Consider the following 12,631-nt stretch of genomic DNA (forward strand, 5'->3'; position numbering starts at 1 on the left):
GATTCTAATTAAGTTGTAGTAATTTTCTTAGGAATATCGTAATGGATGCCCAAATAGGATAAGAATTCTTGAAAAAAGTTGCAGATGTAGACGACGATGATGATAATTTAATGACCCGTGATTAAAGAACAAACCGAGACTTTAATTGGGGCTTAGGTGTCTCTTAGCTTTAATGTAAAAGCATAGGTTAAAGTCTAAAGCTCGAGTCTTTTTACAAGCAAAAGCATATACTAATCTCTACTGGGCTATACACCTTCCTTTCTTCCTATACGCTGTCTACTATTTTAAGGACAAGCGGCACAAACCCTTGTTTTAGAAAGTTGAGACCTAAAGATCAGATGCATTATCGATGGACAGCAGGGCTGCCTGCAGGAAAAAGCTTGAGATCAATGGCAAGAAAGGCACAGCAACACTCTTCTTTAACCAAATATTTATCATTCCAAGCTATCTTGAAAGGGACCACTTCTATGCTGTGTGTTTTGTTGGCCAGGGAGCTGGTCTCTAACTCGCTTGATTGTTTAGCAAATAAATGGAGATTTAATAAATCCTGAATTAATTAAGTGGAAGCGTTGCTGATATATATATATATATATATATATATATATATAGAGAGAGAGAGAGAGAGAGAGGTTGCTGGTTTTTTCTGTCCCGTCGATGATATTCTTCTGAAATGCCTCCATCATCATTAACAGAGAGTTTTATAAAACAAAAGAAAATCACAACCAAATCCAAGGTTGAAGAATCGAATCTACATATATTATTGATGTTACCTGACACAACGGCTGCTGAACCAATCTCTCAAAGTATTATAGAGCCTGTGTTAGGTTTCTGTATCCTTCGTATTTCCGGTGAAACGCAGGCTTGTGCATGCATAGATCCTTACGGCATAAATACATAAATACACTAAGAACGTTTTGTATTGTATATTAGCTATAGTTTTTTAAATTGTTTTTTTTTAATATATCAAAATAATATTTTATTTTTTAATTTTTAAAATTTATTTTTGATATTAAAATATTAAAATGATATAAAAATATTAAAAAAGTTAATATATACATCTAATAGATAAATATTTTACTAGATCCTGTCACAATAATCAAGAGTACTAATGGATTGTCTGGAATCATGTGAATTAAATTCAATTTATATCATTAAATCAATTTTTGTACTTAAAACACTTTTTAATACTTTTTAAGATATTGATTTAAATCAATTTTTGTATTTAAATTTCAAATGAGATTCAATTCATGAAAAGAGAAAAGCAAAAGCAAGTAAGAGAAGAGATTTTCTGATTTACTACAATAATAATTTCTTTTAAAATTATTATCGAAAACAATATTCTAAAAATACTCTCCTGTATTTTTTCCTTTCAAACACCACAAAGTAACCACTACTTTGTTATACAAAGTAATCTCATAACCCATCTTCTTTTTCTTGTCTCTTCTTTCATCTTCCTAACTCCTCCATCATTGTCTATAGCTTCATCTTTGAAAAGTAAAAAATAAAAAGTTCTAATGACAAATGATTTTACTTTGGAGTTTAAAGAAATGACTAATTGCAATGAATAATATTGCACATCAAGTTTGAAAGATGGTCGGGATAATTGAAACAATGAGAAAATTGAGATTGGAGGGATCAAATATTTTTGAAATTGTTAAATGACTTGTAAATCATTCTAATTTTAGTGGAATATTTTTTTGAATATTCAAAGAGCCACGCTTTGAATGAATGGTTGAAAAAAAAAAGGATTGGTAATATGTAATATGTCATATTTATGAAAGTTAGAAGTAATATTTATGAAAGTACCACAAACTTATTTATGCAAGTTTCATAAATTTATTTTGAAGTTGAAACTTTTTATTTTCATGATTTGTATGGTGATGTCTTTTGAATTATTAGAGCTCTACATTCAGTATTTTTTTGAATTATTAATATTGTTAAAATTATTTTAGTCATTGACTTGTCTATTTGACTATGTGATTTGTGTTAATTTGATATTTATTTTATTTAAGTTTGATTTGAGAAAAAATCAAGAATTTTTATTGGGATATTTCTAGAATTTGTTTCTTAACATTCCAATGAAAATATTTTAATGGAGAAGTTTTTCCAACATGTATATTTTCAACAAATATTTAATAAACAATTAATATAATATAGGTCTATTTATATCTTCATTAAAATGTCTATATTTCATGTCATTTTAAATAAATATAAGGGTACTAGTTAAAAAGAAAAAGGATTAATGTAACAAAAAATATTTCTAAATTAAAAAAAATAGTCGAGATTGTCAATTCAATTCATTTTCAAGTGTATTTCAAATAATATAATTGAATTTAAATATATACTTTAGTATTTCATTATAAACATAAGAATTATAATAGATTATCAATTAAATTTAAATATATTTATAAATTGAATTTAATTCAATATGTGATTTGATTCTAAATAAATAGTAAAGTTTGGGTTATATTTACACATTAATTTACTAATTAAACATAAATACATTAATAACAAAAATTAAAAATGTGATCTTTAATTAATTAAATTATTTTTTTTATTGCAATAACCAACAATCTTTGGAAGGTATACATTAATGACTTTGTTTTTGCTCCATCACTGGATTTTTTTTGAGAAACCATTACAGAAATAATTTTTTTTTTAATGATTAGAGATATTTTCAGGTTAGTTTTTTTCACACTAAAACTGTTTATATATATATTCTGACAATTCATTTTAATATTAATATGTTTCAAGGTTGAATATAATTACTGACAAAGCAAAGTATGGGCAGAGGTTTGTTAATATATTAGCAACTCTATAAACACATCCCAATAAGGGATGTAACATGGTGACAAATAGCTTTAGATTTGTATAATAAGTCTCGAGTTAGGGCGTACATTTTTTATAAGAGTATGAGACAACCGAAGTTTTACTCATTCACCTAAACATCATAAAATACACTTTCTAGATGGTGGGGTTTCCTCAAATTCAAAAAAAAAAAGATAATAAGTTGCTACAAAATTACAACCATCCAAACACACAATAATATCAGAAATTTTCTTAATACATCCCACTAATTTAAAGATTTATAATATCATCTATTGTAGTGAAACAGCTTTGCTGGAAAAATATTACATTGGTACTGGAAAATAAAAGAATTAAAAAAAAAAAAGGCTAATTGTACAGTTGGAAATGGAAGGCAGGGGATTAATTAAGTGAAATGAAGATTAATTAGGACGGGAAATCCAAAGATTAGGGAAGGTAAGAGGTTGTCTGATTCAAGGGACAAGCCGACAACGTGGGAGCCAATCCACGTGCCTCCAAGCTACCAGCTAGTGCCACGTCAGTGACAGGGTACGCGGCTGGCCGGGGAGGATTTGGGACCAGAATGCCCTCCTTCGAGTTTTTCAACCCCAGATAGCTCGACGCTTTTTGTTAAAAGCTTGTTAAGGAATGGGATAACTACAAATCAGTCCCTTGTCTATATAGAAATTACGAACCAGTATTAAATCTTTGTTTCTTTTCTTTTTCTCTCTCAATTTCTCAAACATTCATGGCTTGTTTGAACCAATTCATGTTATAGATGATATCAACTATTTAAGTAGATCGAATTAATTTAATTTTTTTAATTTTAAATAGGTTTTATAACTAAATATAGAAGGTAGGGGACTCAAACGATAAATTATAATAGGTGAAGGATTAAATTAAGATGATTTCTTAATCGAGGAAAACAACTGAGAATTAGTCGATAATTAGGAGACTAACTTAAGACATTGCTTCTTTATTTTGCAGGAAGTGGCGGACCAGGAGGAGGGGTGCCGGAAGTAACCTTTTGGGATTCTTGTTTACAGATAATAGCTGGGAGGACAGAGAAGGCCAAGGCGCATGGGGTTTCTCCTTGGACGAGTAGCTTAATCTAAACCTAGGCAGCGGCCATTAAAATGATGACTTGGTACGGAAGGTTGCTTCGAAATGGCCCCAGAAATGTGGGCGAAAGGGACATTGTGCTTCCAAAATGAGTAGCTTAATCTTGCTGCCTTTTCGAGGCCTACGTTTAGATGGTTGCCATCATTTTAATTTCTTTTGTTTTCTCCCCACGCCTCCTCCCTCCCTCCTCCCCTACCTGGTTCTTTTTGCCGGCCGCCGTTCCTTCTCTTTCACAGTTCAACCAAACCTTCTCTCTCTCTCTCTCTCTCTCGCCTTCACTCGCCTTTCTAACTCTCTCCTCACATCAATATATATATAAAACTACAGACCTCGTACTTAATTTAAATCCTAGGTACAAGTTTGTGAAATCTTAATAGCTTGGATGGTAAAAATGAATTCATTTTCATGTCTGGGTTATAATCTAACGAAAGAACAAAAAAAAAATAAAAATTGGATGGATATATATCATTATAAAAAAATTAACAAATATAAATGAAAATATTGATGACCAAACTCCTGTCAATAATTAAATTATAGTTAAATTTACCGAATAAATAGTTTTTAGTTAAATATTGTTTTCTTTGTATATTCCCTCACAGTAAAAAAAGAACATAAATCCTAATTCCTCATCGTTAAAAAAAAAAAAAAAAGTGAGAAATATTATCTGCTAATAACCTTAAAATGGACATCCTTTGTTTGAAGATATATTAGTGAATTAATTAAGATGCAGCTCTTGTTTGATATTGTATTCCAAATAAGGATTGGATAAATTTTAAAATTATTTTGATATGTTAATATTAAAAATAATTTTAAAAAATAAAAAATTATTATTTTAATATATTTTTAAATAAAAAAACATTTTAAAAAATAATTATTAAGAGTATTCCCATAGACCTGGATAACAAAAAAAAAAAAAAAACAAAGAATACAATTCCTGAACAATACCTGAACAAAACTTTCCAGGAAAGCTGGGAAGCCCATCCTTTCAATCAATGCTAGCAGTTTGTTTGGTTTATGTTTTTTTTTTTTTTTTTTACTATTTTATTTTTAAAATAAAGTGTATCAAAGAAATGTTTGATAAGGATCTTAAAAATGAATTATTTAAATCATGGTAATACAATGTAACTCTTATTAAAGAAAAAATAAATGTATATTAGCTTTTATTTTAAATAACAAGGAAAATAATTATAATGTTTATTTTCTTAGAGATGGGAAGCTTCTTATTTTATTTAAAAGAAAAAAATGATAATAAATAAATTTAAATTATAAAAATATCAATGTTTCATACTTTGTATTAATAAATAGTTATATATTAATGATTAAAAAGTATTATATGATTCTTTTATTCTTGTTTTCTATTTATATTACTACTGCCTTTTGATTTTAATTATGAAAGTGTTCTTCTTATCATGAAGCAATAGTAATGAACTTAATCTAAATAACATACCAATAGATTATCAAATATTAATTGAATGATTTTATTTAAATATTCTTACGACATAATGCAGCACTCACAACACGGTTAAATAAGCTCTAAAACAATGCCTTTTAATTTTGACTTTAAAGCCTTATTCCACTATTTTATTTCATCTTTAGGTCTTGACTGCGCGCAAGTGTATAACAATAGCTGGAGAAAAAGTCCATTAAGCTTAAACAATTGACATGAAGCAATAGAAAAATGTAGTTTGACATACAAAATATCCTAGAAACTTGGGAATAAAATTTATATATTGAATAATTGGTTTATATCTTAGTTCAAGTAATTTAATTTATTTTTTCTAGCAAGTTGTTCGGTAGTTTGATAAACAATTGGTAATTAGTAGTTGATATTTGTAAAAGATTTCTTTTGTAGATTCAAGAACTCTTGTATATTTAAATAAATATTATTTTAGAGAAAAAAATATAATAATATTTTAGAGAAATAGATTATAAAAATTTATATGCTAAAAATGTTGAAAATAAAGAGATTGTAAACATAAAATTTGAAGGATTCATAGTGTATTTATAACCCTTGAGTTTTATCCTTTCGTGGAGAAAAAGAGCTAAAATGTAATTTCATCCTTGTGATATTTCAAGTTATATTCTACTAGTCAAAATGATATATATTGGATCAACATAAAATAATAAAGAACCTGAATGAGAATTTAAAAAAATTTCCCAGTAAGTGTTAGGCTTAGACAAGGTGTTTGAATCCATTAAAGAATAGTTCTAGACGCACTACTTGAATCTAAGCATGTTGGATTCGGGTATGATAGCTTGAGCCGATGTAGATGTTGGCATGCATACCCAACATCAACCTTAACATGCTGAGCTTAGACATGATAGCTCAAGTCCATGTTGATGAGTTCTAGGGTGCATACCTAACTTGATCATGCACCTAGCATGGACTCAAATGATCATCCTCGAGCCCATACTTCTTAATAATAATTGGGCTTGGGCGTGGTAGCCCAAGCCCATGAAGATAGTAATTTTAGTTTTTAATTTTTTTTTTTTCATATTAAATTTAGATTTATCAGTTTGTTATAATTTTTATCTCCCAAAAAAAAAAAAACTAAGTACAATTAATGACTTGAAAAAAAGAAGCAAATATCAAATACTTTCGAGCTATTAGTTTGGTATCGTTTTGTATTTACACTATATTTTTAATTAATTTTACTTTCAAATTATTTTATTTTTTCAGTTAGAATTTTTGTTGAAACTATCTATATAGTTGGAAGATATTTGAGATTTTCCAAAAAAATAGATATAAGTGACTTAAGTTATTGTTTTATTCCACAATAAACATATACTAAAACCAGTGTATACTTTAATTAAAACTATTTTTTAAAAAAATAATTTTAAAATGGTTTTGTCAGCGGTGCATTCATAAAAGTACTCAAGTGACTAATTGTTTTTGGGTGTACCTCAAAAAACACCTTCCTGATGCTTTTAACGAGGTTGAAACGGATCAAACCAAGCATAATTTAAGGAAAAAAAAACTTTTTGCCACGGTTCTTAAGGAATAACTTTCTATTGAGAGAATGTTCATCTGAATTCGACCTCTCCCTATCCTTTATATCGCTAGCCAAAGTGATAAGATTCTTGTTTCAAATCAGTCCCACTCCTCTCTTGTTCCCACCCTTTTCCAGTTTCGTTAACCTAAATCTACTTCGCAAGGAACTCCTGCAAATATTCATTCCTCCAAAATGTCTGTAAGATAAATGGAAATTAAATCCCTGTGGTGCTACTCCATAGCTTATCATAAATGGAATCCACTGATGCACTCTTTTTGCTAGCTGATACTGCAGATTGCTTTGACATCAGACAGTATCAGAAAGGAACTTCCCTAGACAAATCAATCAATGAAGAACATCAAATTATCCTCCTCTGTTAAATACAAGTGTTTTTAAGAGAGAGGATATATCAGAATTACTCTTGAACTCAAAATCTAATGTCCTTCTAGTTCTTCAAGTTATCATACATGCATTGAAACTATTGTAATCTAAGTCAAAGTTCAAGTCCTTGAAAAAGCTATAGTTCAATCTTGTGAGGCGTTTGAAAGATTAGTTAGGGCATGTATGCTGGAGAAAGCAAGAAATCATGAAAGTAAACGACCAATAGAACGAGTGGCATAAAGAAGACTACACATAGAAGAAAAAAGGAGAGATTTTTCTAAAGAAAGAGATGAAAAATAATCAATAAGTCATGATAAGAAGAAGACATCAACATGGAGCCAAAGGCTACTTGAAGAGCTAAATCTTAAAAGAAAGGTGTTTGATAAGAGAAATATTACGAGGATCACAAGAGAAGAAAAATTGGATAATAATAGCCATGTTAAGATAAATACAATTATCGAAGAAAAACATATTGAAAAGATGACAATGAGATGCGTGCTTTTAGCTAATAATAAGAGCATTTTCAATCCACTAGCTAAATAAAAAGATAAATATATTTTAGCTTTTATTTTTTACATTCTAACGGAACAGCTAAACAAATTGTCATTTTGACTATTTGTTTGTTTGGCAGCCATTTCTACATTTCATTGTAGAAATGACCAAAATAATAATTGTTGGCTAACGGCTATTTTTATAGCCGTTGGCCAACAACTCTTTTTTTTTTCTTTAAATATAGAAGAAATTTTTTTTAAATGCATGAGGAAAGAACTTTTAGTTTTAAAATTTTGTATTGTGCCTTACCCTTTTCTCAAATTTAGAAAAACAAGAAACAATTATTCTCCGGTTAATTATTAATATCGGTTGTGTTAATTAGCTAAAATTAAAAAGTATGCTTGTTTAAAAACTTTTTCTATTTTCTCTTTAAAAGCTTGTTTAAAATTTAAAATGTTGGCAATTATATTGGCGGTCATTTTTTCAAAGTTTGAATTTGAATTTACTTTTAAAAATTAAATTTTTAACAATAACATATAAAACTTAAAATTAAAAATATTCATATAAATAAATTTTAAATTATATCTTTTAACTTTCATATTAATTCATTAATTTTATATTACTTTTATAAATTACTCATATTAATTATATAATTAATAACATCATACTTATATTATATATAAAATATCTAAATTAATTATATAATTATATTAAAATTAATTTAACATGAAATATATTAAAATATAATTGGCTTTTCTAAATAGCTTTTTACCATTGGAATACACATAATCAAAAAAGCTATATTTACACTATTCAAAAAGCTATTTTTTTTTTCATTTGGCTCTTCATTATAGCATTTTTCATTGAAGATGCTCTAATAAGAACTATCTCAACTTAATAATTTAAGTTGTTAGGTAAGGTCTTAAGATATAAATTATATTATTCTCTAGTATATTCTCTCAAGTAAAAATTGTTTGAGTTTTAAACTTACATAGATTTATATTACTTTGGGTTTAATTTTTATCAAATAAACATGGATGATGAGATTCGAACTCGTGATCATTTGATCATCAAAGCTCTGATATTATGTCAACAAATCATCTCAACCCAATAATTTAAGCTATTAGATAATATTTTAATATATAATTTATATTATTTTTTAATAAAAAAAATAACTAGAACAAAGATGCAAGGAAGATTTTTTTGAAGATGAAAGATTAAAAAATAGTGACAACAACGTGGTTGTCAAAATAAAATAAAATAAAATATTAAAATTCTTGTTATCAATGAGAAACGAGAAATGTTTAGTCTAATAATTCTCCAACACAATTTAAATTTCAAAAGTAATGAGATTCTCAAAAATAAAATAACGTATCAGAATTAATTTTAAATATTAAATGAGTACAAAAAGTCCTTGAAACTTCCTATCTTTGAAGAATAGTATGATATGAAAGAGTTTTGTCTTCCACCATACTTCCCTTCCTACCTGTTCTCCCTTGATTATTTCCAGCAAAAATTATCATTCTTTGTTAAATACAAGTGTATTTAAGAGAGAGGATGAAATCGCAATTTTCACAGAAACACAGTTGATTTTGATTCCATCCTACTTAACTTTCTATTGATTTCCTGTATCTGATTTATGATTTTAAAAGTATAGGGAACCATGCATGATGCACAGTAATAATATTTTGCAAGGCTCCTGGGCAAGAACGACAGGCACAAATGGAACAAGGAGGATTCTGAAGCATCTGGTGTTACTACTTAAGCAGGCCTTCTTGATTAATACTGAAGACAACAGAAACTCTTTAAATTTGACAAATGCAAAAGAAAATTGGAGAGCAAGAGAGAGAGGGAGAGTGCTGCGGTGTGATTAAAGTTTACAACAGATAACAGAAACAACATACAAATTTTACTCAGGCAAAGCAAAGTGAAAACATTCCTGGCCAGCAGAGAATATGATCTGAGAGCTAGCATTGATAATTTCAGGAATGGAATGTGAGGAGATTCACATATACAGTCAACAACAGGCATTTCTGTAGCAAGGAGCTGTTTTTAACTGATCGGATTATCAAATCACGAAAAAAAAAAAATGCTCCGATCAGTCACTCAGGTGAATTTAAACAGTGTACCTCAAATTATCCATGGAATGGCTCCGAATCCCCTGCCTGGTCTTCTTCCTCCTGGGAGGGCCGCCGCATACAATTGAACACTCTAAACCGCAAAATCTACCGAAGCAAGAAAACGTGCCATCATCATCCGTGTTCTTGTGGTTGTGTCGTTTAACAACTTTGCCTCCTTTAGAAGTGCCACTAGTAGGGAAACTTGAGATATTACTGGCATCATAAACTGGAGGAAGCTCTGTCCTCCATCTATCCAGTTTAGATTGAAGAGCCTCCATGCTTCCATCCAAGCTCATTTCGCCAATTATCTCGCTCTCTGTCTCTTCCACGCGACGATGTTTGTTTCTTGCAATTACTGCCGCCACCTCTGATGCTGATGGCCCCAATTGTGATTCGGTAATAACTGGCTTGCTCGCAAAATTTGCCTTTTTCGGAGCTGCATACCTGAAGTTGCTGCTGCGTGGAGAACCAAGATCCAACCCCGTAAATTTTGGTGAGGGTTTCAGAATGTGATCCAATTCGGTTGATTTGGTATCTGTTTTTGTCAGTGATTCAGAGGTCAACGAGGCTTTTCCAAATGCCCCATTTTCTTCCTCCTTGACAATATTCTCCGAGCCACTTGTCAAGGAACTAGCTTTTGATCTCCTTTTATTGAGCATCTTCCTCTCCTCTACTTCTGAGCCACTAATCATGGAACTACCATTCCCTTTCATTATCATTTTTCTCTTTGCCATCACTATTGACCCGAACATGGAACTGGAATCACTCTTCGTACGTCTTAATTCAGGTTTTGGAAGCCAAGGAAGCAAGAAGGAATTGGAATGAATACCACTGCTTTTATGATCAGAATCATCTTTATGATGATTCAACTCCTCTTCACCCATAAGCTGACGATACCCAACGGCGGATACGCTTATCTGGGAATACAATGGCATGCTTCGCATTGAGCTATCAAGAAGCGCCACGCCAATGTTGAGAATCCCCTGGGGGCGTCCTGATGGTCGTCGGACCTGGAGGGCAACGAAGCGCATGCCAAGCTGAAAATGGTTGTGATGGTGAGGACGAGGCGGGGGAATCAGGTTCCCAACAATAACACGGACGGTGCCAATATGAATGTCACGGAACCAATGAAGGGCGTAGATTTCAATCATGACAGCGGAGGTGTCACCATGGAGGAACCTGTCATCAACGCGGAAAACAAACTTGTCATTCCAGGTGGGATTGTTGCGTCCTTCAGAGTCGACTCTTGTCGAAAGTCTCCGGTCAGGGTGAACCCATGCAACTGCATAGGTTTTCATCTTTCGCGAGACCTTGACGAGATCTTGTGCAGAAATAACATTGAGTTCCAATAGTTGAAAGGGTGACAGGATCATATGAGACATTGTAATGATCAATGATCAAAACAATTGTTGTTGCTGTAATGATTGTAATGGAGATTTAAAAAAGCCTCCACAGTGTCGTCCAAGGAGAGGACGAAAAAAGGAGGGTTGGCATCGAGCGGACAAGCCCTGCTCTGGGAAATCGCATCAGGGTCTGGTTTCCTGTCTCCGTGTCTTTATTTTTTATTTGTATTTCCTTCTCTCTCTTATATTGGCTGTGCGAAACAAATGGGATGGCCAGTTAATAATTGGCTCTTCGTTTCTGACCTAAGCACCACAACACAGCAATCACAGGTTTGAAAAGAGAAGGTTTTAGGTGGGAATATGGGAGCTCGGTCGTGTTCAATATAGGTTTCCTCGAGTCAGACAAGACTGGCTCGTTTCCAGCTATTGGGGAGGGGAGATTGGCTTTTCTTTTCCATTTTTTTTTTAAAGTTCAGAGTCAATATCAGAATTAGACTGGCTATGATTAGAGAAAACATATTTGTTGTCAATGCTTGTAAAGGAAACACGTACGGATTTGAGTTGTCTCGGTGCTAAATACATCAGGGCAATCTGTTCTAGAAATGGACCGAGTCCAGAACAGTGAAAGTGGCAAAATACATGTATTATTAGCTACTGGAATTCGAATTTCAGGTCCAGAACAGATTCAGGCCATTTGTGATACTGCTGGGTTATAGATCTTCATAAACTTAGGCTATTGGTGATGCTCCAAGAAAAATGTCGAAGCCTTGGTCCAATTACTTAACAAAGAGATAAGAAAAATTGCTGGCCTCCGATCTCCATCCATCTCCTCTTGATCAGTCTTATCTATCACAAATGGCTCAATTGTTGGCTCAATTCTTTTTATATATTTTCACTTTAATCTTGGTTTATCTATCACTATTTTTTTTATTTTTTCTTCATTCTTTTGTAATATTTATCACCTAATAAAAAAGAATTGTTAATTGCCCCTCCTTTTATTAGTTTAGGCAGTGTTTTAAGCAAGGAAATCTTTGAACTCCTGTCAGATTAAAATTAATAAAATACTAACAAGAAAATCACAAATGAAGTGAGCCATACTTAAACCAAGTAGCCTTAAACGTGGGTCAGATCCTAGATCAGTGGAGGCTTCGACAATGCTCGTGAAAACCCTCGTCATTTATCATGTAAAGCCTTGCTAGCTACCTTTTCTTGTTCGAGATATTCCATATCCGTTATGTAAAATAATAGTTATTAGGTTAGCCCGATCCGTTGATAATGAATAGTCATAGTCCAGATTATTAGAAAAATTATTAAAAAAAAAAAATATTTTTTCTAATCATATATAAAAGGATATAAACCTATATAAAATAATAAG

At 31.0% G+C, this 12,631-nt stretch overlaps 1 protein-coding gene across 1 annotated transcript; it reads right to left on the reverse strand.

Annotated features, from left to right (window-relative positions):
• Nucleotides 1–9,657: 9,657 nt before the first annotated feature.
• On the reverse strand, nt 9,658–11,415 carry LOC118048905 (uncharacterized). Its single transcript, XM_035058756.2, has one exon. It carries the CDS (start codon nt 11,293–11,295, stop codon nt 9,910–9,912), a length of 1,386 nt encoding a protein of 461 aa, XP_034914647.1. The 5' UTR covers nt 11,296–11,415; the 3' UTR covers nt 9,658–9,909.
• Between the last annotated feature and the right edge of the window lie 1,216 nt (nt 11,416–12,631).

Source organism: Populus alba, chromosome 10 (genome assembly GCF_005239225.2).
Source record: "Populus alba chromosome 10, ASM523922v2, whole genome shotgun sequence".
Taxonomy (NCBI): domain Eukaryota; kingdom Viridiplantae; phylum Streptophyta; class Magnoliopsida; order Malpighiales; family Salicaceae; genus Populus; species Populus alba.

Excerpts from the sequence above, each read along its gene's own strand:
- LOC118048905 (XM_035058756.2), bottom strand. The coding sequence starts at position 11,295 with ATGTCTCATATGATCCTGTCACCCTTTCAACTATTGGAACTCAATGTT.